Genomic DNA, 24,901 nt, shown 5'->3' with positions numbered 1-24,901 from the left:
CGTCTGAGTCATGATGTCGCTAAGGCCCTGTGAATCGGTCCGATAATGCAACACCGTCATCGCAATTACATGACCCGGGGCCTTTTCACGCCTCGCCATTTTCTCTCTTCCACCTCGTTGTTAACCCGACGAACTGGGTGGCCTCAAGATCCTTCATTCTATTTTTGTCGGTCAATCCGACTCAAACTGGGAGAACGAGCTACTGTACTAATTTCTCACCAACATGATCTTACAGGCCTCTGACTAAAGGACTGAAATGTATTCTTCGAGGCGGCTTCCCCTTCCAGCTTCAGTTTCAGGAGGCATAGAGTTGGCATAAAGGAAATTCTGCGGCTAAAGTTGCCACGGAGGGCAGAACAGACTTCTCAGTCTGGACTACAGATACTACTCGGCTCACCTCCCACCCGGACGTTTTTGTTGTGTTAAAGGAAAAGACACTATGGCCTGGCCCATGGAAATATCAACGGGAGCAGCGCGTGTTCGACATTCGGGCCGCAGCAATGCTTTCTTAAGAACGTAGGTTTACCGTCGACTAACAGAGCACAACCCTTTATCTTCCGATGTCTCCTATCCTGGCCTCAGTCGCTGCAGTCCTCCTAGCCTATTTGCTTCGCTCGTGGCTGAAACGGCCTTCAGTCAAACACGTCAAAGGACCTCCACCCGTATCCTTCTGGCTAGGTAAGATGGCAGACATTCTTCCCTTGAACCTACATTCATGAAGAGTTGCACGTATCAGGTCATGAACGACTTCTTCGCAATCAAGAGAACTTCGGAGAACTCGAAATGAAATGGTGCAAGGAATATGGAAGCGTATATCGTGTCGGGGGCTGTTTTGGAGTAAGTTAACTCCTCGCGCCTTGCCCTTCCTTATAACTAAAAGGATATGTAGCAAGACATCTTGGTGGTATCTGATCCTAAGGCTCTCGATCACATCTTCCACATTTCACGCCCGTACCCAAAATCGAAGGATTTCAACTTCATCCTTGGTCTTATCCTCGGAGGAGGGCTTATCGTCGTTGACGGTACGCACTCATATGAGTCTGTTCACTCGGGTTTTGACATTTCCGCTCAGCTGAAAGTCACCATCGCCAGCGCAAAATTTTAAATCCTGCATTTTCTCCTGCTCAGCTGCGGAATTCGCAGCTAGTATTCCGGCAGTGCAGCGACAAGGTAGATTGACTCTCGCATCAACGGAGATAGACAGTGAAAACTGACGGAAGATTGTAGCTTGTGGACGCTTTGAAGGGATCCTTGACTGAGACTAACGAAACCGTCAACATTATGGATTGGACAAGCAAAGTCACTCTGGATATCATCGGTCTAAGTCAGCACTACCCATCTTCTCTCATATAGTTTGTTTGATCGTGACTTAACAGCCGCCTTTCGATACGACTTCGGTTCACTCGAAGGTCGTAACACAGAGTTAGGGCAAGCTCTGAAGCATCTATTGTGTGTATTCCGTTTTCAGGACGACCGATAACGTTCATATTCTAACCTTGAAATCTAGCACGACTTCACAATCTAATACGACAGCATTCGAGTTCATGCTTGTGGCTCTGATTAGAATTCTTCCGGATTCAGTGTTGAACCTCCTGCGACTGTTCTCAACTCGGGAAACTCGTCAGTTCGCCAGGCTAGGAGAAGTGTCAAGAAGAACTGCCCGGGAGATTATGGTCAGTCAGTACGAAGTACAAGAACAGGGCGACGATAAAGATGTTGTCGATCTCCTAGGTGAGTCTATATCAATAAATCTCTCTTGTAACTCACATACTCACATTCTGGTGCCTATAGCGAGGGCGCGCCTTACAGGCAAAATGAATGAAGATGAAATCGAGTCGCAGCTAGTGTTCGTGTGGCAATCTAATTGCTCTGTTCAATTGATCATAACCGTGACTCCTGATTTTATTCAGAACATTCGTGCTTGCTGGTCATGAAACGACAGGTACGACCGTAGCCTGGTTGCTATACGAACTTGCCGCACATCCCGACCACCAATCTATCATACGCGAAGAGTTAAAACAATATAAGGACTACGACTCGATGCCGTTCATGGGCGCAGCGATCAAAGTGAGCAAGGTTCAAGATGTCCCAAATTCAGATGCTGATTGCTCCTAACAGGAAGTTCTCCGTCTTCACCCCATCGTGCATTCCCTCACACGAACTGCTCCTTGCGATGACGTTCTCCCTCTTTCTGGAGGGAAGACACTTGCCGTACCCAAAGGGCAGACCTTTGCTTGTTCGATGTATTCGTACAATCGGTATTTATTGCCATCCTGTATCACTGACCTACAACTTGATCGTAAACCACTCTCATTTCAGCCTACCATCGCTCTGGGGTGACGATGCAGAGGAATGGAATCCTACTCGGTTTCTTAAGAAAGATCTTCCCGTTTCGCTAGGAGTTTACTCTAATTTGTGAGTTTGACCTTTATTTTTCTCTAGCGCAATTTCACGACCAACACTGCGCCACTTTAGAATGACCTTCGGTGAGTAATTTTTTTCAGTTTGTCATTCTGTATGCTCAATATGCGACCCTCAGGCGCTGGGCCTCGGTCATGCATCGGGTAAGTATCCTTCATTATTCTTTGTCTTATACTGAAAACCCTTCTTCTTTGAAGTTGGCGGTTTGCGTATGTGCTTCTTCCCTAAATCCCAAGTCTAATTCTAATTGTCGAATCTCAGGATTATGGAGCTACAGACGATTTTAGCAAGACTGATTCAGAATTTCGAGTTTTTCTTGCCAGAGGGAGGTGTGGAAATGCAACAGTTCCCCGGATCGCCGGCGGTTGTGCCTGTTGTAAAAGGCAAAGCCCATTTGGGTGCCCAGGTCCCATTGAGAGTTAAAGTTTTACATCAATAAAAGACGACCCTGGAGGACGCGATAAATGGGACTGTATTTCACTCTAATGCATACGTAGATTAGTAAGTAGAAAAATTTGCGGATGCTGAACTCACTGTCTTGTATCTAAGGAAAGGAGAGAATCGTATTAGACCGGGTTACTTACAGGCTGGCAAAAAGTTCGGCATTTAAATAATTGACCAAATAAGATAAGATTATGACCATACCGGCAAATACAATTTTAGCCGGAAGTTGAACTTTTTCCCATCCTGGCATTCATCATTTCCTCATTTCAACTCTCATTGCTCTCTCTCCTAGGTCTCCAATGGCCGCGCTCACTGGCACAACGTGGGCAGACCATCTAGTTTCTTTCAAGAAGTACAAGGGTACGACGAAAATTCAGATCCCTCACCGAAATGTGCCGAACCATGTCGGCGCGTCGTCAGTTGGGAAGAGCGTTTTCGATGCGCCACTCGTGGATAAAGGTACTACACCAGACAACGACATCCAGAGGAGTGCACCAGCGGAGACTCTTCTTACGCCTGAATCTCCTGCTAGTACGCGTCAGCTTAGGCAGAACAAGGTCCGTTGCGTCTCTAAATTAAACGGAACGCGTTCCTTACGTGCTCTTTATCAGCGAGCATCGTTCGTGGAACAGGTGCGTTTCCTTTGCTCCTCACTTGGAATCATGTTATAATGTTGCGATAGTTTATCTCTCTGTACGAAGCCGGGCCCGGTGAAGATCGAGATGAGTGGCACACCAAGCTACGGAACCTTTATCTCGGAATGACGCCTGAGCGGCAAGCGGAGTTGGTCCAAAATTATTCAAAGGAACCCAAATGGGTCGACACATGGTGTGGGATGGTATTTCTGAGCATCCGCAAGACGCCCAATCGACATCTAGTCAAGAATAAAGTACGCAATGTGAAAATCAAACATTGGGACCTTGTTCCAACCGCGGTGTATACACCTGTGAGATTTTGTTCCTTACTGTTTAGGTTATAGGGATGTTGACTAGTTGACAGTGCAATAATTGTGTTGCGCAAGGTGTTGTATGCGAATATGGGAATCTGAAAACGACTCGGAGCTGCAGGGAGTGTCGTCTTGAAGGGGCGTCGTGTCAACTGCCCCGGGACGATCACATCGAGGACGAAGACGAGGATGAAATAGCAAATGATGAAGTCGAAACAGATACTGGAACCGGAGACCCATCCGCAGACAAAGCGACCAGTTCATCTTCAGCAGATATCGTTGTCTGGTTATAGACCAGGCAGAATATCAGTTGCTCAGACGAAAGTGCGTCATTTCCTGATAATCGGAGCTTTGTTGACACATTCTATGATAGTTTTTGAAAATCTACAATTCAGGCTGTGAGCCCAGTAAGAAAGATCAGTGGATCAAGGAGATGTTCGATGCATATACACAAATGACTCGGAGGCAACAGGAAGATGTTGCCGATGTCTGCAAAAAGCACGATAGAGAGAAATGGGCGCACATCTTAGCAGGAATGGTGCACATCAACATTCGGGCGAGGGAGGAGCGGCCACTCATTAGAACGACTGTCATCAACGCCGATGTCTCTGGCTGGGATATTAACCCTACCTACAACGAAATGCGGGTAAAGCTTTCTTGCCTGCTTTTCTATTGTTGATACTCATCCTCGATGGATAGTGCAAAGGATGTTCATCTGAAGGGATTAGTTGCGAATTTGCGAGTCAGGATGCGGATCTTCCTGGATGTAGGGAATGCCTCATCTTGGGCCGGGAGTGTGTGGGTTTCCGCAGACCGGAGCCAGCCACGATTTCGTCACGTAAACAAACGCGAAGAAGCCACGACGAGACTCCTGCGACCGAAGAACAGTCCATAACGGAGACATTGACATCACGTCTTCGCTCTGCAAAGAATCGCATTAATGAAGTCAAGACAACACCATCTCCGAACTCCCGAGCAACGACGAAACGGAACATGCTACGTATCCCCCCGGTCACATCTTCATCTCAGCAAGAGGACACACACAAACATCGGGAGAGAGAGCGAATCTCTCTTCGTCTTCCACGTACGACAGAAGCCGAAAACAATATCGATGTTCCAAAGCTCAAATCAAAGCGCACGGCTATTCCTCTTGATCCAATTCCCCCTTCCGATGAGGACAATGATGATGAAAGAAGTATAAGCATGGGCCCTCCGATGTTCAACCTTCCTGTTACGCTCACTTCAAACGGCTTGTCCCTTGCCCCAGGCGCCTTCCAGTCACTATCTCGACAACCTACGCCCGCTCCGTCGTTCCCCCGCACATTTACTGCTCCTTCCCTTGCTCCTGCTTTTCGATCCCCAGAACCACCGTCAAAGCGATCCAGGATCGATCTAGACGGTCGAGATGTCCGATATCATACCCCGATGCCGGCTGATGAGCCAGCGCTATACCACAAAGAAGACAAGTTGATCGAGCGTATGGAGCGGGAGGTGGAGAGGAAGGATCGTGAGCTGGAGAGGAAGGACCGAGAGCTTGAAGAAATGAGAGAGAAGCTGAAGTCTGAGAGAGAGGGTTGGTTGCTGTTGCAGGAGGCGCTTGAGAAGGACAAAGAAGAGACTATGCAGAAAACGGAACGCGCGAAGGAAGTAGTGGAGATGGAGAGAGAGAAGGAGAGGGCGGCGTGGCGTGGTGCCAGCGAGGCTTGGAAGAAGGAAAAGGAAGCGTTGGAGAAGGATAATGAGAATTGGAAGTTGAAGGTGGATGAAATTTGTGTGGAGAGGGACAAACTCAAGGCCGACATAGAGAACATGCAGAAGGAGAACGACAAGGACGAAGATCATCTAGCCGATATCGAACGAGCATTGCAGGAGATGAGGGCGAGACGTAAACCCGTGAAGGATGCAGCATCCACGGTTGGTGATGAACAGAGGCCGTAATGAAGTGGTTCAAGTGGGCACCTCTCTCTCTTTTCCGACACTGTCTCTGATATATTATGTTCAGGTGCTATGTCTCGATCTAAATGGCCCACCCATTGTAAGGGTGGGTAGTTAGCATCTGTATGTATTTTATATCCGGTGGCTTTCTATCATTGCTTTGCGCCGCTATCTGTTTTTTGAATAAAGTACAAATGTAAAGTTTTGTAGTGGATATGCTTTGCTGATAACGGTTTATAGTAAAATGAATTTTTTACGTCGTAAATTAGTGGAACCTTTTGTGACTTTCGCAGCAATGTTACAACAGTTTTATCATGGCACCTGTACCTGCATATTTTCTGCAGGCCGAGCAAATAGTAAAACAGGAAGATTTATGTTGAAATAATGAAGTGAAGATCGGCATTTCCCGTTTTAGGACCTAACCTCTTACCACGACCTGCATATATGCGCCTTCGGATACAAACCGAAGCGCCTCTTCCTCAAGCTAAAGGCTTGGTTCCCATTGACTGACGATGCCAATATTCTCGGTCTTAAGACGTCTCTATGTAGTACCGTCCAGGTGCTCAAAGCCGCCAAAATCAAGCCCTCAGAGTTGACCTTGGAACTCGATGGTTTCGAACTGCTGGATGAACTCACAACTGCAGGCGTAGTGAGAGATGCGGACTTGATTGTTATCAAAGGAAGACGGGATGGCAGCAGCAGGAAAAGGAAAGCAGAAACTGAATCTCCAGGTGCGTACGTATTCCCATGGGACTCGAATGACGCGCTAAAAACATTTCTAGTGGCACGAGACGCGAAGAGGGTCAAGCCTGTCATTGTTTCTTCTGATTCTGAAGACTCTACCGACTCGGATTCGTCTACCGACTCTTCCTCCAGCGACTCCTCATCCAGCGACTCCACGTCCAGCGATTCTTCGCCATCCGTGGTGTCCGTCAAGAAGAAACCACCCCCATCTCCGTGAGTCTCACAGCCCTCATTCTAGTATTTTCCTCAAAGAAAATTATAGTGTAAAACAGCAAAATCACGTCCCACCGGGCTTGGGTACACAGCAAACGCGGAGTCGTAACCAACGTCGGCGACTGAAGAAAAAATACGAAGCAGAAGCTGCTAACTCCACTCCCCCGACGGCACCTAGGCCAAAAGATCTCTCATCGACCAATGGAGTTCCTCTAGGCCGAAAAACGCCCACGGAAAACGAGCTTAGCCTATCGATGTTCTCCCTCGGGAACAAGAACAAGAAAAAAGGCTTCAAGCGGAAGCTCACCCTTCCTGCGACGTCTAAGATCGTTTTCCAGGGCCAAATGCCGCGGCTCGTACCTCCATCAGAACGGGAAAATTTACCGGCTTATGTTTTTGTGACGAGTGTCGATGTCGAGGCAGACAAGTGGGGAAAGAAGGAGAAGAAGGAAGCTATTGAAGAGGTGGTTCTGGATTATGGGGAAGAGGAAGTCGCCGAGGAAGAGGATGCCGTCGACGAAGAAGCCAATAAGTTGTGGGAGGTAGCAGAGGCAAATTTCGATTCGTATTCCATCCTAAACCAGCCAGACCAAAACCACGTCGGAAGCATAGTCGCTTGGAAGGTGCGATTCCTCTTTATTTCTTACTCAGAGGATTATGTTGACACTGTTGAAGGCTCTGGCACTTAATCCGATAACATTCTCGCCCGAAGTCAGTCTCCACCTGGCGCGCGTCATGGCTGTAAATGCCGAGAACGCGTATGTCATCTCAAGACTTGTCAGACCTGGATGGGAAACGGGCGATGAACCAACCGAAGACGAGACCATCGTATGGGATGATGTCCTGACTATGGGACTGAAAAACGCTGGTCGAGAGTGACGCGTTACGGATATCCAGCCTTCGGAGGCCAGGCCCGAGCCTTCTGTATCTCCTCTGCCGGAACTTCATCTGGTATATGAAGTTACATCTTCTCGAGTCAGCGATTTGGATCCACATCCCCCGGTCTGGTGTATCTTCGCTACTTAGTACTAGCACGCTGGAAAGGCTATCCTTAGCTAATTCGTGCTGTGTCCAGCACGCCTAACGCTGACATAATACGGTTCGGCACATTCGGCGAAGGGTTCGGCTTTTCTTGCTCTGTACTTTTTATATGATTCCCCAACATTTCGTTGGAACACGGCCACGAAATCATATAAAAAAGCTAGATGCTCTACTATAGATACATCGGGTGTAAGTTGACTCCATTTGCAATGAACAAATCCTGCCTCACTTCTTGTCTTCCCATTTCGTTTTGCCGTCTTTGTGATTATCCTACCCCGCGAAAACACGCTACCAAGATTTTAGACCAAATTCAGATATCAAGCTCGCCGGCGTCACATTCCATCCAGAGCGCGCCACCTCGTCAGCTCAGGCTGCTTGGTTCAATATCCGTCATTTCTCACGATACGTACATCTACCCGGGGTCTAATATAGACGTCATGGTACTTTAAGGCATTGACCTTGTTATTTCGGCTGTGGCGTCGCAACAATCAAAAGGTCTTCCTTGAATGGCGGGAACGGCGCAAGTTCCGTCACCCCAAGGACCATGAAAACGGCCCAGTGAATAAGACTGCTTTTCCGATCCTCATTATTTAAATAATCTAGATTAATCTCAGACAACTGTCATGTGAACAGTGGACAGAGATATTAATCTCGCTTTATAGTTTAGACCGTCAACACCTCAACTAGTACTAGGGATTCGAGTCTTAATCGCCAATGTCCCCCTTCTTCATAACATTCTCTTCTATCTTCGTAGCGGCTTGGCTTGGCTGGTGGTTAAAACGAGTTTCTGTCAAGCATGTCAAGGGACCACCGTCTGCCTATTTCTGGCTCGGTAAGATGCAAATGCTATCTCGCTTCATCGGATTAAACGTTTCCCACCAGGCCATGAGTACATCCTCCGCAGTCAAGATAAATTCGGCGATCTCGAGACGAAATGGTGTAGGGAGTATGGCACTATCTACCGTATCAAAGGCAGCCTTCGTGTGAGCTCTTATCTTTCGTTGTGTACCAACTAAAAGCAATGGCGGCTCGTAGCAAGACCTCCTAGTAGTATCTGACCCCAAGGCTCTCGAACACATCTTCCATTCATCGCATCCTTATCCTAAAACTAGGGACGCAAACTTTATGATGAGTTTAATCCTTGGAGGGCCTGGGGGGCTCGTTGTAGCCGAAAGTGAGTTTTTGTATGCCTTCTTATACTTATAATCACGACTAGAACCTGCTTGTTTAGAGGACGACCATCGCCGACAGCGCAAGATCCTGAACCCGGCATTCTCCCCTGCTAATCTGCGAAAATTTCAGGTTATATTCCAGCAGTGCAGCGATAAAGTAAACCTATTTTTGTATCGATCAGCATCCGCGGGGAAATTCTGATGATTTACTACTAGGTTGTAAACGCTATGAAAAGATGCACTCGTACTAGCGAACCGATCGATGTTGTCGATTGGATGAACAAGGCTTCTCTTGATATAATCGGTCTAAGCAAGTGATATCAACTGTTTTTCTGAGTAGCCGGTCTGATATCCAATAGGTGCTTTTCGATACGATTTCGGATCGCTGGACGGTCGAGAAACTGAATTGGAAGGAGCCTTGAGGTACTTACAGTACGCCTATTCGTAGCTTGATGGCGAGTGCATCTGATGTGCTAATACAGTACGGCTTCGTGGCAGTCCAATCCATCAGTACTGTAGTTCATGGTCATCGCCCTGATACGGATGCTTCCACATTCAGTCTTGACGATTTTGAAGTTGGTTTCGACTCGAGGAGCTGGCCAGTTAGCCAGCGTGGGAGAAGCGGCGGGAAAGGTTGCTCGGGAGATCTTGGCAGCCCAGGCTAAACTCGGAGTACAGGTTGAGTCGGATAAGGATATTGTTGATATTCTAAGTGAGTTCATGGAGTGCTCTGTATATTTGAAGCTGTTGTTAATGCTCTTGATTTAGCAAGAGCGCGTCATACAGGGCAAATGAGGGACGATGAAATTGAGCCCCAGTTTGTGTTCGTCGCCTTTCCTTCCGATTTTAAGTGGTACCCATCTGATCATAGCCATGTGTCCCTTAGAACGTTTTTAATTGCTGGACACGAGACAACAGCTACGACACTATCCTGGTTGTTGTATGAACTTGCTGCACATCCCGAGCATCAATCTATAATACGTGAGGAAGTAAAGCACTCTTATCATAATGACTATGACTCTCTGCCGTTTTTGAATGCTGCAATCAAAGTGGGTGTGCGAGATTCTAATCTGACGTTCGTGAATTTACGATTCTCTTACCGTAGGAAAGTCTTCGCCTCCATCCGTTCTCGCATACACCTACGCGTGTTGCCCCTTATGACGACGTTCTGCCTCTTTCGGGATCTAAAACGGTTGCAATACCCAAAGGACAAACTCTCCTCTGTTCCGTGTACTTATACAACCGGTACGTTCTTTCTGGTGCCTCCAACCCGCGTCGCTATAGTTTTATCACCAACTGTTCTTAGCCTCCCGTCTATCTGGGGCGACGACGTGGAGGAATGGAATCCAGCCCGCTTCCTCAACAAGAGTGTCCCTGTGTCGTTGGGGGTATATGCCAATTTGTAAGTACGAATTTGTGTTTGTGATCCATAAATGTCGTCACTCGCGATCTTAGGATGACGTTCAGTAAGTCGTTCCCCAATTTAATCGGCTCAAATCTTTACGCTATACTTAGGTGCTGGCTCTCGTTCGTGTATCTGGTAATTAGCAACTTGAAAGTTATGATCATCCACTGACGTACCCTTTCCATTCAAATATAGGTGGCGATTTGCGTGCGTTTGTTCATCTATGGTCGTCAGACCCACTTCTAAACGCCAGCCCTAGGGTCATGGAGATGCAAGCGGTTCTAGCGAACCTCGTCCAAATTTTTGAATTCAGTTTGCCTGAGGGCGTGGAAGTACAGCAGTTTCCCGGCGCGCAGGCGGTTGTTCCTGTTGTGAAAGGCGAAGCACATTTAGATTCTAGGGTTCCTTTAAGGATTAAGAGTTTAGAGTAGTCGACATGGTCACTCTAAGTAGAGATAGTAATGATCCTCCATATGTGGCCTCTGGTTTGATTGTACTTATTCGCATTCGAGTGACTCCGGATTGCGAACCTTCAATTTCAAAGACGTCTGACGTAAGTCGCGACCAATCACATGACCAGAGAGTCTCGGCCTCTCGCCGTCCGAGCATCGAGCGTAAGAAAACACTCCAACTTAAACCACCACTGACTCCCCTGGCTATGCTTCATCTCTCCCGACGCCATGCCAAGGTCGGTACACCAATGAAAAGGACAATACTTTTGCACTGGCGCGTGAAACAACGTCATCGCTGTTGGTCCAAGAGTAGAACAAAACAGACGAGGAAGGTGGCATCAAAGGACTGGGGAAACGGTTTGCAGAGAACAAGGGAGAACATGGACACTTGTCAGCGCGTGCAGATTCGTTGCCGCTCTCGACTGTCCTGGACCTGGCAGGGCCACAAGTATTGAAGCTTGAAGCTTGAAGCAGTATGATGGGCTATCCGAGGCTTGAAGTCTTGCATTGGGTGAGTGCCTTTACGCAAGAAATACACTAGCTGATCTTTTCAGTTTAATGGTCTTACACTTTCGTTGCCAAACGTGTAGATTTTTGACGAAAGTGGCAACCGCAGGTATAAATGATTGGCCGATAGCGATTCATAGAGTAAGTTTTCCCGTATACCTGATTTTTTTAATCCTTAATAATGTTCTTGTAGTGATTGTATCTCAAGAGAAGGATGTCTATGGCGACAATTATTCGGGATCAGTTGTTGCACGTCAAAGTTGAATGCGTTAATTGACGAACCAGCCGGTGCATTTTTACGGTGACAGATAAGGGGCCATAGGACATGTGGCCGCCACACCTAAGGTGGTGGAGTTTCAATATCGGCCTGGTGATGACGGGAGGTACTATGACATGGTCAATACGGCTATGAGGGCATGTAGGCGGGAAGCCAACAGCTCATGGCGACTATGACCATGTCGAATTATCACCAAATCACTCGAAGGAATGTATTGGCGTAATACGGGAGATGCCAGCAAGTACTCCACTGTGAAATTTAGCACCGTCGCTGATCAACAAACAGCCACCTCCTTTGCGCATACAGCTTGCCAACCTCGCTTTCCATCACCAAAGCGCCGTCTCCCTTCTTATCACTGCAGCAAGTCATTCATCACTCACATCTCCGTTATTCTACTGTGATGGTGTGAAGGACAATACTGTTTAACTTTTGTGCGAAGACGAAACCACCGTTGTTGTGCAGGGGGCTTTCAAAGTGAACTGTTTCTGTATCACCGTCACATCATGATCTTCACTCCTCCAAACCTCCATTCCCGTCCCATTATTAGTACATCAAGCTCGATCTCATGAAGCCGATCTCGTAGATGAATTGGGAATCGGTTGAGTGTCTCCATTTTGGGGTGACGCTGTCTTGTGAAACTGATCTAAGGCGGCTAGTATCATTCAGACGCAGCTTCTTCTCGAATCTCTCCAATGCCCAATCACCTTAGGTCCTGCCCATGAGGTGTGAGTTTCTCGACAGTTCTTCGCTACGTCGTGGCTCATTGATTCTCAAAGCATCTTGATCTTAGTTTCGACCACTTGAAACATGAAAAACTTGAACCGTCCCCGATCTACGCGGGCGCCTTTCGACTGCGGCTCGGCTCTTGATTTTGGGCGCCTCTCCAGAAGTTCTGTGCGAGCGGAAGGGTTAGGTAGCACATCTTCACGAGTGGGAAATCAGTGAAAGCTACCAGCTAGACGCAGCAACAATGTTTGTTAGCCGTGTACAAATACCACCGCAGAAGCCTGACTTCCGTTCGAAGGCCCTCTTTGCATCGTTTCCATTTCAGTTCCCTAACTCTCATCTTTGTGGCTGTCGCATTCGTGCTTAGGTCTTCGTCAGAGCGACCTTTCCTATCTATCCACAAGGTATTTGACACCGCTGAAGCCGAGACCTCATTGCTGACCTTCATGTTTTCAGTCTTCAGATTTATTAGTAATGGGTGGCGTCGTATCCGTGGTCGCTGCCGTCGCTGCAACCCTCATCCCCCCCCCTCCTTCGCGCAATCCGGAGTAGCAAAGTCCAGGAAAACCCAACGATGGCTGCCATCGCCGAGCAGGTCCGGAGAGCGGAGGCAGAGGAACTCGAAGCTCAACGACGTACGGAGCAGCTTCAACGAGACAGGGAGGCGCAAGCGGAGAGGATCAGAATCCAGCAGGAGGCTGCACAGAGAGCTGACCAACACGCTGAGCAGCTGGAAAGAGAAAAGCAAGCCCAGGCCGAGGTGATCAGAGCCCGGGAGGAGGAAGCCCAAAGGGCAGCGCAGATGGCAGAACAACTGGAGAAGGAGAAGCAAGAACAGATGGAGAATGCCAGAAGAGAACGGGAGACAGCTCAGAAGGCGGCGCAGACTGCTGCCGAGTTGCAAGAGCAGGCGAAGAAGAAGGAGGCTGAAATGAAGAAGATTTTAGAGGAGCAGAAGGCGATGGAGGCCAAGTGGAAGAAGGGTATCCATCCGGTCGAATGGCCTTCTCGCGAGCAGTTCGATTCGACTAAGCGACGCTTTTACAAGGAGGGTAAATTCCATCTTGCCATAGCTGGAAATTCTGGAACGGGAAAGTCGTCTCTCATCAACGCCTTTCGAGGCATATGGGACGACGAACCGGGTGCCGCTGCGACTGATATCGTTGAGAGTACCGCCGTCGTTACAGCTTATCCTGACCCCAACCCGGCCAACCCTTTCATCTGGTTCGATGTCCCCGGTTCGGGGACGCTCGCATGTCCCGATTGGACCTACTTTAACGACCAAGGGCTCTACATTTTCGACGCCATTATCATCCTGTTCAACGACCGCTTCACCGCCACTGACATCGCCATCTTGAAGAACTGCGAACGATACAAAATCCCGACCTATATTGTTCGCTCCAAATCCGACATCCACATGGAGAATCTCCTCAAGAGGAAAAGGCGGGGAGCTGGTGCTAAGAGTGACCCTGCCAAGATTCTCGACGACGCTCGCAAGGAGTATATCACGAAAACGCAGGAGTGCGTCAGGCTGAATTTGATGAAGAATGATCCTCCTATCCGGTCGCAGAGGATGTATGCTGTCTCCCGGGATACGTTGACCATGGTGGTTCGAGAGGAGAAGCTCGAGGATAGTCTCGTGCTGAACGAGTTGGAGTTGTTAAGGGACATCCTTCAGGACGCATATTCGCGACGATCTGAGAAGTCCTATGGCACGATGGCGGACCTCATGAAAAAGACTGGCATGGATATCTTCCGTTTCTTTACCAACTAACGAGGTCGGGTTCCCTCTATTTCTCCCTGCTATGGTCATCTATGGACAAAATTTCTTTCAGCACCATTCTTTTGGTGCCTATAGCGCTTAGCCTTTAGCCCCATGCATGTTTCATTACTAACGTGTTTTTGTTCCTAGTTCGAATTGATATCAGCGTTTTGAATTATCCCTGGACATTTCTATGATAAACCCTGGTATTATTCTTACGACTGAATCGAGGTTATGTATGAGCATCTCTGGGATATACATTGTTACGACATGCTTCTTTCATTGCGCCCACAATCAGAGCGATCGTGCCGTTTCGGTAGATTTGAACTCTTATGGTCCGTCGAACATTGAAGGGGGACAAGGCATCCCTAATCATGTGAAAACCGCTAGATGAAGCGGATGGACGTGCAGGCACTTCTTGCTTCCTTTGGTTTGACTCACACATTTCCCATCGCGTCTAATCACTCGAGGTAAAGAATTCAATGGCTCTGCCTGCCGTCAGTAGCAAGCTGATCTTTCCCAGGTCCATAAGGCCCGGAAACTCGTAAAGTGCTTAAGCCATTTCACACAGCACACCTTCACACTATTGCTCCATTGCAACGGAAACCATTAAACTCTTATTGTGCTTCACCCTTTCACCGCTCCATGTCAACGAAACTGAAAGTTTGCTTCGCCTTTCGCCCCTGTTAGCGTCTAGCACCTTCACACGCTTGCGACTAGAACCAGTTGCGTATTTTCATCGTTCCGGCCCTAATTGCCATCGATAGTGACGAGTGGCCTATTCTATGAATTCTATGATCGGTGCGAGCACTTATCCTGTCACCGATGAAAGTTATTCTGGATTGGAACCGCCAGCAAGGTTCTCGGGGCGGTGATATATAGGTACCTTCTCACGGTGTTGATTTTTCGTCCGTTCCTCGTTTCGTTCACTGTCTGCACTGCTTGGTCCCCAACGGTGCCGCTAGCGTATTCGTTTACCTGCTTATCGCCTGAATTGGTGCCACTAAGGCTCCATTGTAAGTATTCAAGACAACTTGAAGTCGACCCTGTATTTATACTTACTCGTTCGTAGATCCTCAAGTTTAGCCCTTCGTTCGGGTGATCTCTATCCAGTCTCAAAGGGTACGTAACCTCTGTCAGGGACATCCTCCAATTTCTCAATATCGAATCTCTCAGATATCGTCAAACAATGGGTGGTGCCGTCAGCTGCAGGGCTGAAAAAAACCCAGTGATGCTGGCTATCGAAGAACAACACAGAAGGATGGAGGCAGAGAGAGCTGAGGCTCAACGGTTAGAACGGGAGAGGCAGGCGCAGGCCGAAAGGCTCAGGAGGGAGCAGGAGGCAGCCCAAAGAGCAGCCCAACTCGCTCAGCAGCTGGAACAAGAGAGGCGGGCGCAAGCGGAGAGGATCAGAATCCAGCAGGAGGCTGCACAGAGAGCTGCCCAACATGCCGAGCAGCTGGAAAGAGAAAGGCAGGCACAGGCCCAGAGAATCAAAAATCAGCAAGAGGAGGCTGGAAGGGCGGCCCAGCGCATACAGCAATTGGAGAGGGAGAAGCAGGAGCAGATGGAGATTGTAAAAAGAGAGCACGAGGCAGCTCAAAAGGCGGCGCAGGCTGCAGACGAGTTGCAAGAGCAGGTGCGGAAGAAGGAGGCTGAGCGGAGGAAAGTCTCCGAGAACCAGAAGATGATGGAAGCTAAGTGGAAGACAGGGATTAATCCGGTTGAGTGGCCTTCCAAGGAGAAGTACGAGGCAACCAAACGTCGTTTTTATAAGGAAGGAAAGTTTCACCTTGCCATCGCTGGTATTTCGGGGACGGGAAAGTCATCTCTCATCAACGCCTTTCGAGGCATATGGGATGATGACGAGGGTGCTGCTATGACCGATATCGTCGAAAGTACTTCGGTTGTCACTCCATATCCAGATCCGAATCCTGCCCACCCTTTCATCTGGTTCGATGTGCCGGGGTCGGGGACACTCGCATGTTCCGACTGGACCTACTTTAATGACCAGGGTCTCTACATTTTCGACGCCATCATCGTCCTGTTCAACGACCGCTTCACCGCAACTGACGTCGCCATCTTGAAGAACTGCGAACGGTACAACATCCCGACCTACATTGTTCGTTCCAAATCCGACATCCACATTGAGAATATTATCAAGAAGAAAAGGCGGGAGGCTCGGGGCACGGCTATTACCGCAGAGATTCTTGATGAGGCTCGCAAGGAATACATCGCGAGGACACAGGAGAGCGTCCAGTTGAATTTGATGAAGAACGATCCTCATATCCAGTCGCAGAAGATGTACGCTGTCTCCCGGGATACCTTGACGGCAGTTGTCCGAAAAGAGCCGCTCGAGGATATGCTTGTGCTCAACGAGTTTGAGCTACTGGGGGACATCCTTCAGGATGGATATTCGCGACAATCTAACTCGAATGGTACGATATCGGATGTCATGAAGAAGGGCATGAACATTGTTCAGTTCTTTACAAAATAAGCTCTCCTCACGAATTTTTTCTCCTCTCCGTATTCCTTCTAGGACGGTGTTTGTCTTTAGTTTTAGTTCAACTTTAGTCTGGTTTTGTATCTGTACGTGGCCAAGTTCAAATTCACTTCACATTGTTATTTAATTTACCGGTGAGCATTTGCTGCCTTCTCTTTAATTTCAGGCCTTGGATTTAGGCCCTGTGTTGAATTTCCTGTGAGGAAGAAATTGAGGAGAGAGGAGAGGAAAGGAGAAAGAACATTAAAGTTTCGGACTCGCGGTAGTGGCGTGGGAATAACTGAACTGACGCCAACATCACAGGTGCAACTAGACGTTCGACTCTGACCATGAAGAGAATATCTACCACCAGTGTTGCCGCTCGATTCAGCCTTAGGTCTAGTGCGTCTGCGTGATTTGATTCGCTCTTTTCTGATTTGATATCTGCATAGATGATGACAAAAATGACATGCATTTGACGGACTATTCCCAAAGGGATCTCCAGTCACTCAGCGGTGGCGTCTACTCAACGATTGAAGGTCCTCAGTATTCACCCCATCGCGCTTTGTCCGCACTTCCGACTGGCTGCGTATGCCTCGAGCTTCCAATGCTGTTACATCTGTTGGAGAGCAGATGAAACAACATCATTATCGTATCATACAGATGCTGCTGCACATGGAGTGATATGCATGAAGACGATCAATGAGTTACGCATTGTTCTCATGCTACAAGCGCGCTCCCCAAGTTTTGGTTTGACGGCCGCTTCCCCGTCACAGCAGAGGCCGGTTTATTTTAGATCGTAAGACACGAAACCTTGGAAAGTTTTGTTTTAGCGAAGCCTTTATCAGTCCCGAAAACACCGTCTGTAAAACGGTATGAAAATTCTTTCCCTTTATAACGTTTCGTTTTACAGTACTCAAACGGAGGCGTAAAAACTGAAGCTGAAATAGAAACCTTTTAGAATCTCGTTTTACGCCTTCAAAAACGCACCAGCCATTGCAGTGCGTCAGGCCTCGCAGTCTTATGACGAGGCACGCACGGTGAGGATGGATACTATCTTAGTTATATTCAGTTATGTGACAGATCTGAAGTTTTAGTTTTCAGGGAGCTCGAGTTAAGGCCGTGGTGGAAGCCTCCCTTCTTGCGTTCAAATGATCTTCCACTTCACAGCTACCACTTCAATTGCTGGGCGAGACTCTTCATAGCGCTCCATCCTGTTCCCGCTCAGCACATCAAAATGGATTCTAATCACTATAATATATTCACCAGCTGTCCTTCCTATCACCGGGCAGCGTCTATCAGCCTCATGGTGTTCCTCAACCTCTCCGTGGAAGGTACTACATCTGTCTTGAGTCTGTATCATCACAAGACGTGCAGTTTCGAGTACCTTGGCTGCTGCAGCTCATCATGCGAAGTCACGAAACACCGTGAGGGCTGCAAAGATATGTGCGAATGGCGCCATATCAAGAGTCATCCATTTCCAAGGTTTGACGCATTTTCTGATCTTCCGTGAAATACAGAGTTATACTTGTATAGGATAGTGATGAATGTGAAGAAGCAGGAATATGAGCCCACGAACCCGCCTATAAAGACTGCGGGAAATGCTGCAGAGCGCTCAATCCGGCTAGAACCTTGTCTGTGATGCTTTCTGTGTACTACAGTTTCCATCTGTCTTATTGTCCTCTCTCTGGTGTTCGCCTCTAAAGCACGTCGTCGTCTCTGTCAGTACACATAAAATACTTGTGTTCTTCCTCTTCTGAATATGTTCACTTTTGGATTTCAAAGCTGAACTTCCAAGACTTTGGCCAGCGCAATCTGTTATTTGACCTTTAGGTATGTATTCTGTGCGGTGACGTCGACATTTGGTTTCTGACTGTTGTTATTCCATGAGAAGGATCCAAAATAACATTCAAAGAAAATTCGTTGTTGGTTTCGATGGAAGAGCGGCTCCGAAGACACATAGACGATTTTATCGTCGTGCCGAGCAGCTGCGGAGAGAGAAGCAAGAGGAAGCCAATGACGCCAGGAGCGCACAGCTAGAGGCGCAGCAGGCGGCACAACGCGCTAACCAGCTGCATGGGGAGGCTAGAAAGCGGGATGCGGAGATGGAAAAGGCACTTCAGGCTCGGAAGGAAGTAGAGACAAAATGGAGAAAGGGCATCCATCCTATCGAGCTACCTTCTAGGGAGCATTTCGAGTCGACCAAACGACGTTATTACACAGAGGGAAAGTTCCATGTTGCCATCACCGGAATATCAGGAACTGGAAAATCTTCTCTCATCAATGCTCTTCGGGGCATATGGGACGGCGAGGATGGTGCTGCTTCAACTGACTATATGGAGAGCACCTCCGTTGTCACTTCATACCCCGACCCTGACACCGCCAAACCTTTCATTTGGTTCGATGTCCCGGGATCGGGGACGCTCGCATGCTCCGACTGGACCTACTTTAATGACCAGGGTCTCTACATTTTTGGCGCTATCATCGTCCTATTCAACAACCGCTTCACCGCCACAGACCTAGCCATCTTGAAGTTCGCCGAGCGATACGAAGTTCCCACCTACATCGTTCGCTCTAAATCTGATGTGCACATTAGCAATCTCGTCAAGAAGAAACGACGGATGGCTGGTGCGGGGAGTGATCCCGTCCGGCTTGTCGACGAAGCGCGCCAGGAGTTTATCACGAAGACGCGGGAGAGCGTTGACTTGAATCTGATGAAGAGTGATCCTCCTCTTCGGTTGCAGAAGGTGTATGCTGTCTCCCGGGATACGCTTACTTTGATCGTCCGAGAGGAGTCGTTTGAAGATAGCCTTGCGCTTGATGAGTTGGAACTATTGAGGAAGACACGTCAGGATGCGTGCTCCAGCCGGTCACCAAAATCGTACGCTTCGATTTCGGGTCTGTGGTAATTGGCTAGACTTTCCGCTGATACGAACCCAGAGATGGCTCATCGGATTCCTTGTTACAAATGTTCTATTTGATGTTTCCAGAACGTCCTTGTTTGTTCAATCTTATCGCACTACGTTTCACTTGGAATTGTTTCCTGTGGGTAGTGTTATACGAAATGGTCGACGATTATGTTTGCGTGCTTCGAAGTCGCTTTACTTTTGATAAGATACTTACTTCAATGTGGTGATGTCCGATGTTCCCGGCCATTCTTTCCTTTGTCAGAAATTAGTTAATGGTGAAAACTTGCGAATGTTCACTCATCGCGTGTTCAGTGGAGAGCCACTTCATTCCAGTCAAAATAGCGAGGATACACGTAAATAACTACCTGAGCCATTTGTTCAATATTACAATAATCGTGTTATTCTTCTCATTAACCTCTTTATACTCCGGATGCTCAGCCTGCAGATTCGGCCTCAAGGCCTCCAGTCCTCGCTCCGAAGAAACCTTGTACCCAGCAAGATCCTTAAACTTATCTGCCTGTCGCCTTCTCCCACCACTTCCGATCTGTCCCTTGGGCGTACCTGCCTTCCAATTCCTGTATTCGAATATTTTGCCGAGAAACCTCCTCCTGTAGCTGCGCAATGCGGTTTGTCGATACATCATAGCACTGTTGGAGTCTGTTCCTTTCGTCCGAGAGACTAGCCACCTGCCGCTCTTTTGCTTCCAGTTGAAGCTCGAGGCGCTTGATAAGGTTGGAGTCCCATTTGTCCTCTTCCGGCTCCGTTTTGCGTTTCTTCCGTTTGTGTTCTTTCTCTTTTCCCTTTGATTCAGCAGGCTTGGATTCCTCGTATTCTTCGACGGAATCGGCCCGCATTCGCTTCTTGCCCGCTCGCTGGCTATTTCCCAGTGAGCAGGTCTGTCCTTGGAAGTAGCATTCCCGACACTCGCTGGCAGCATCTCTACTGGTATAATGACATGGGTATTTAGACATGCGGCATACATTGCACTACAAGTCAGCATGAGCCCTTTTCACAAGAATCTTTAAAGAAACCATGAATTACCGGAGAAGAAACCTTAACGGGTTCCAAATCCCAATTCAAGTTCTTGATATCAGACAAGTTCTCATGGTAACGGTACCGGCGTGGTATATCAAGTAGCACCATGGCTTCCCAACAAACGTCCCCGATATGTCTTCTGGCATCGGCTTGCTGCAGGGAACCCATTTCGACGATGATACTGCGCATGGTGCGGAGCCACTCTTTGTAGTTTATGTGTTGCAGTGGACTCGAGAACTCTTCGACGTACTGATGCATAGTGTAGTTATCTCCACTGTCCAGAACGTAGGAAAACGCCTAATCACGTACCTCTGTCCAGATTTCGCGTTCTGCAGGTGAATAAGTCTCACGTTTCGCGTAACCTTGCCCGTTTTCCCCTGCTATCCATGCCGTTGGGGGTTCAGCGCTGTGTGAGGTCTAGGCATGACGTTCCGTATGCACTGAAGCGGACGATGTACCTGGTGGGGGTGTCATCCATGAGAAGCCTTCGTAGAGAATGGTGGGTCGGAAAGGAGAAAGAATACTATTTCAAGCCGTCTCTTTGTTTGTGTAGTGGTCGGCCCGGTAATCAAGCTAAGTTGAATATGTAATCACCTAAAAATTCCCTTTCATCAAATAAATCTTCGAAGGCCTCAGTGGTCGGTAGACCATATGTAGTCCTACAAGATACGACGAATCTTTGCCAATGAAACAATGGGTGACGTCAAACATGCTCAGTACACACAAATACACAACACTCAGTCCTGAAGCGAATATCATTCACTAATGTAAAACCCTCACCCTTAGAGGTTGTTGGAAAACGGGGTATCGGTTCGTTCCCAGTGTCACATGCATGGTAGCAAGCCAATAGTATTGCGCTTGGCTGAGCTCTGCAAACGCATGAGGATCTACGCTACAGTACCTACTTTTATACTAAATGTACTTTTACTAGAACTTTCCACGCTTTTCCTAAGACTTCTACCTTAATAAGCAAACTCGGCATGATGCCGGATTGCCAAATCCCAACAGAGGTAGCTGAGAGCCTAAATGTGCTTTCCCTCTCACAATGGGTACGACCGCTGGTGACCCAGGAAAATGTAGGATCTCGACTCCTCCCTCAGGCAAACTGAATTCGAAGTGCTGAATCAGGTTAGCTAGGATTGTTTGCATTTCCACGACGCTGCATTTTTGTAGATCAGCTGGATTGAAGAGAGACTGGAACTACGAGGTACATACGCAAATCGCCACCTACGACAGAAGAAGAGTATCAGCAACGGAACAAGATGAATCATAGGGTCAATTACCCGATGCATGAACGAGATCCAGCACCTGAGGGTCACATAAGTGAAAGAAAGAAAGTACCGAAGCACGACTCACTAAATGTCATCCTAACATTCCATCCAAGTCTTAAGAGCGCATACAAAGTCAAGATCTCACTCACAGATTAGCGTACACACCAAGCGAGACCGGCAGAGTCTTGTCAAGAAACCGACCAGGGTTCCAATCTTCCGCGTCATCTCCCCAGAGAGATGGAAGACTAGAAAATGCTGGCATCAAATGTGCAGTAAAGTGACATGGGAAGAGCATACCGGTTGTATAGGTAAGCGGAACAAACCAGTGTCTGCCCCTTGGGTATGGCAAGCGTTCTCCCTTCGGAGAGAGGGAGGACGTCATCATGAGGAGCAGTGCGTATCAAGGAATGTCCAATTGGGTGTAGACGTAAAGCCTCCTATTACTGGAAGTCAACGTCAGCATCCGATGCAGCTACAAAGCTCACTTTGATGGCTGCGTTCAAGAACGGCATAGAGTCGTAGTCGTTTGACTGTTTGAGCTCAGCGCGAATTATGGACTGATGCTCAGGATGCACGGTGAGTTCGTATAGCAACCAGGATAGGCTAGTGCTCGACGTCTCGTGCCCGGCAATGACGAAGGTCCTGGAACACAAAAGGTCGCCATCAAGAAGGGTAAGTAGAAATATGACACGAACATTAGCTGCGCCTCGATTTCGTCATCTTGCATTTTTCCTGCTGAGCGAGCTCTCGCTAGAGATGTTGTCATGTTCATAGGCGTGTTATTAGATAGGACCAGTAGTCTTACCTAGGAGATTAACGACGTCTTTATCGTCTCCTGGCGTCTGCGCCTTGTTATCCGGGCTATCCATGACCTCTCGGGCAGTTTTCTTGGCGGCATTTCCTACGCTGGCGATTAAACGAATCTCTCGAGTGGAGATCAGCTGTAGGAATCCTAGGACCGAATCTGGAAGCATTCGTATCAGAGCTATAAGAAAATGCTCTAGTGCCGTTGTATTGGATTGCGAGGCAGTACTGAAATCAGATGTTAGATGCAGTAGCCATTGAAATAAAGAAACAGATCTTACAAAAGATGCTTCATTGCTCGCCCTAGCTCTGTTGTTTGACCATCGAGCGAACCAAAATCATACCGGAAAGAGGCTTTCGAATTTCATACCAAATGGGAGAGGAGGAGAGGAATGGTCAGCACTCACCCAGCCCAATTATGTCCAGGGTAGCCTTGCTTGTCCAATCAAGGACATTGACGGTTTTATCTGTACCAGTCACAGTTCTCCCGATCTCGTTCACAAGCTAGAATCGCTATAAGCTTCCTAACGTTGTCGCGCTTCTTGGTGTACAGATGCACCTACCTTGTCAGAGCATTGCTGAAAGATAACCTCGTATTTTCGGAGTGCGTAAGAGAGAATCCCGGATTCAGGATCTTACGTTGGCGGTGGTGAGTTTCATCTGAATATGTTAGGTGTGTTTGCGTGCAAACTGGAAAGGATGGACACTCACTACCGACAGTGACAAGCCCCTGACCAAGGAGGAGATCCTCGATGAAGACGATGTCCTTCGATTTTGGATAAGGTCGTGACTGATGGAAAATGTGTTCGAAAGCTTTGGGGTCGCATACTACCAGGACGTCTTGCTAGAGGATTGTTGGCTGAACTGTGACCACGAGAGATAGAGAGCTTGATTACCCCAAAGCAGCCCCCAACACGATAAAGCGTGCCATATTCCCTTCGCCATTTCGTTTCGAGATCACCGGCATTATCTTGATCGCGGAGAACGCGTTCGTGACCTGGTGGTATCAAGTATGTACTATGAGCCCGTGTTTGTACGAATATATGATCATTTACCTAGCCAGAAAGAGGCCGACGGTGGTCCCTTGACGTGCTTGACTGACGGTCGTCTGAGCCATCGATGAAGCAGAGTGCTTACGAGGAGCGAAGCAATTACAAAGAATAATGCGACCATGTGAAGAAAGAACTGCGATTCTTAGATTCAACGATATACTCCCATCTTTAAATAAGATACTGGTAGAGTTTGACAATTGAATGAAGGTTCGCTGAGCAAAAAGACCTCCCTGAGCTAAACCTCGGAACTCATATTGACCGAACATTCCATAAGGCAAGCTGAATAGCAACCGTCCCACTCAGAACTAACTTGAACTGGGGTACTCCACTGTTGTAATGAATGGAAGAGAGAAGGCTATCCCGGGTTTGGCCTGCTGAATCATCAGCGCATGTTGTATCTGGCTACGACCTTGATGCAATCGCACCGGGAAGATAACGCTCGTTAACTGCTTGTCAGCGACCTGTATTGAGCATGTGGTCAGTAATGGAACAACTTACCGATCAAAGCGTTCATTCTACGCCGCCTAGAGGTGGAGCGTTCTCGGAGCATTGCTCACTTCTCCGAGACTTGTTCCTGTCCGCAATATATGCGTTTCAAGAATAATACTGACTTGTCCGTGGGTTATTCAGGTGCATCTTGCTCCACAAAATTCATACAAGGATACCTGAAGACGCATTTGTAAGCTTTGCAGCGTATAGAACCTTTTAGATATATGATAATGGACGTACGCCAACAACGAATGCAGTTAACACCCATTTATTCCTCCGAGCTTCGCGGGAAGACATGATAAAGCTTCTTCACAGAAGAGTGTTGACATGTATATGGTCTCAGTCTGAGCGAACGAATGGATATTAAATCATTAGGCAAAGATGTAGGTACTTTTCACCTCATCGCTTTTCGAATCATTGTTCCTGTCCTTCAAGGCTTGGAATTCAATTCGGGATTTCGGCGCCCGTATTCTTGATGGGTCAGATAGGAATGCTGGGCACCATGTTACCATAGATGACCCGTCATGACGGATGTTTTGATTCTTCCAAAGACCGGTGGCTAGGACAAGCGAGCAGTCTCAAGTTCCAAGGCTGTCACCGCGTACAAGACTTTCTGATACTGGTTCAAGCACCGTCTCAGAATACCTTACTCAAAGTTAATACTATAGAAAAGCGAAGAACAGCATGGCCAAACTTACCTATTAGCATAGCAGTGCCTTTACTCCTTGCACGACACGGATGTGAAGGTCATCCCGGTTATGAATTGGTCAAATTCTTTACGGAAAAGCTCGCCTACGGCAGATATCACTATTTC

General features: G+C 47.9%; 7 protein-coding genes across 7 annotated transcripts; 6 read left to right on the top strand and 1 right to left on the bottom strand.

Annotated features, from left to right (window-relative positions):
* The first annotated feature begins 287 nt into the window (after window positions 1-287).
* EV420DRAFT_1080437 (cytochrome P450) lies at window positions 288-2,924 on the top strand. The gene is made up of 15 exons (XM_060465712.1): window positions 288-678; window positions 737-837; window positions 890-1,022; window positions 1,073-1,170; window positions 1,228-1,324; window positions 1,377-1,449; window positions 1,508-1,731; window positions 1,792-1,846; window positions 1,911-2,067; window positions 2,119-2,258; window positions 2,320-2,415; window positions 2,476-2,486; window positions 2,540-2,564; window positions 2,619-2,630; window positions 2,683-2,924. The coding sequence occupies exons 1-15, from the start codon at window positions 561-563 to the stop codon at window positions 2,858-2,860; spliced, it is 1,518 nt and encodes a 505-aa protein (XP_060324258.1). The 5' UTR covers window positions 288-560; the 3' UTR covers window positions 2,861-2,924.
* Window positions 2,925-3,794: 870 nt separating this feature from the next.
* On the top strand, window positions 3,795-6,145 carry EV420DRAFT_1080143 (uncharacterized protein). Its single transcript, XM_060465709.1, has 5 exons — window positions 3,795-3,811; window positions 3,865-4,135; window positions 4,185-4,457; window positions 4,511-5,762; window positions 5,814-6,145. The coding sequence occupies exons 2-4, from the start codon at window positions 4,013-4,015 to the stop codon at window positions 5,747-5,749; spliced, it is 1,635 nt and encodes a 544-aa protein (XP_060324257.1). The 5' UTR covers window positions 3,795-3,811; window positions 3,865-4,012; the 3' UTR covers window positions 5,750-5,762; window positions 5,814-6,145.
* Window positions 6,061-7,804, top strand: EV420DRAFT_1727526 (uncharacterized protein; the record flags this gene model as incomplete). Its single annotated transcript, XM_060479854.1, has 5 exons — window positions 6,061-6,102; window positions 6,162-6,477; window positions 6,529-6,703; window positions 6,753-7,326; window positions 7,379-7,804. 5 exons carry the CDS (start codon window positions 6,061-6,063, stop codon window positions 7,580-7,582), a joined length of 1,311 nt encoding a protein of 436 aa, XP_060324256.1. The 3' UTR covers window positions 7,583-7,804.
* A 654-nt stretch (window positions 7,805-8,458) lies between these two features.
* EV420DRAFT_1649762 (PAH-inducible cytochrome P450 monooxygenase PC-PAH 4) lies at window positions 8,459-10,752 on the top strand (the record flags this gene model as incomplete). Its single annotated transcript, XM_060478358.1, has 16 exons — window positions 8,459-8,576; window positions 8,627-8,727; window positions 8,780-8,918; window positions 8,961-9,073; window positions 9,133-9,220; window positions 9,276-9,348; window positions 9,399-9,426; window positions 9,493-9,628; window positions 9,685-9,739; window positions 9,803-9,965; window positions 10,022-10,161; window positions 10,223-10,318; window positions 10,372-10,382; window positions 10,432-10,456; window positions 10,517-10,528; window positions 10,581-10,752. The coding sequence occupies 16 exons, from the start codon at window positions 8,459-8,461 to the stop codon at window positions 10,750-10,752; spliced, it is 1,470 nt and encodes a 489-aa protein (XP_060324255.1).
* A 2,060-nt stretch (window positions 10,753-12,812) lies between these two features.
* EV420DRAFT_1278401 (P-loop containing nucleoside triphosphate hydrolase protein) lies at window positions 12,813-16,542 on the top strand (the record flags this gene model as incomplete). Its single annotated transcript, XM_060468084.1, has 3 exons — window positions 12,813-12,878; window positions 12,948-13,987; window positions 15,711-16,542. Coding segments are annotated over 3 exons (1,938 nt in total), but the record flags the coding sequence as incomplete, so codon positions are not given.
* A 1,796-nt stretch (window positions 16,543-18,338) lies between these two features.
* Window positions 18,339-19,728, top strand: EV420DRAFT_1080003 (interferon-inducible GTPase-domain-containing protein). Its single transcript, XM_060465708.1, has 3 exons — window positions 18,339-18,360; window positions 18,422-19,408; window positions 19,468-19,728. Exons 2-3 carry the CDS (start codon window positions 18,633-18,635, stop codon window positions 19,661-19,663), a joined length of 972 nt encoding a protein of 323 aa, XP_060324253.1. The 5' UTR covers window positions 18,339-18,360; window positions 18,422-18,632; the 3' UTR covers window positions 19,664-19,728.
* A 217-nt stretch (window positions 19,729-19,945) lies between these two features.
* EV420DRAFT_1649758 (cytochrome P450) lies at window positions 19,946-23,719 on the bottom strand (the record flags this gene model as incomplete). Its single annotated transcript, XM_060478357.1, has 18 exons — window positions 19,946-20,422; window positions 20,478-20,720; window positions 20,781-20,888; window positions 21,516-21,630; window positions 21,687-21,698; window positions 21,755-21,779; window positions 21,828-21,838; window positions 21,892-21,987; window positions 22,040-22,179; window positions 22,228-22,384; window positions 22,438-22,492; window positions 22,548-22,774; window positions 22,828-22,900; window positions 22,954-23,050; window positions 23,110-23,180; window positions 23,258-23,390; window positions 23,443-23,543; window positions 23,602-23,719. 18 exons carry the CDS (start codon window positions 23,717-23,719, stop codon window positions 19,946-19,948), a joined length of 2,259 nt encoding a protein of 752 aa, XP_060324252.1.
* Window positions 23,720-24,901: the final 1,182 nt, after the last annotated feature.

This window comes from Desarmillaria tabescens, assembly GCF_030435595.1.
Source record: "Desarmillaria tabescens strain CCBAS 213 chromosome Unknown EV420scaffold_65, whole genome shotgun sequence".
NCBI classification, from domain to species: domain Eukaryota; kingdom Fungi; phylum Basidiomycota; class Agaricomycetes; order Agaricales; family Physalacriaceae; genus Desarmillaria; species Desarmillaria tabescens.
This window is presented reverse-complemented; position numbering and strand designations above follow the sequence as displayed.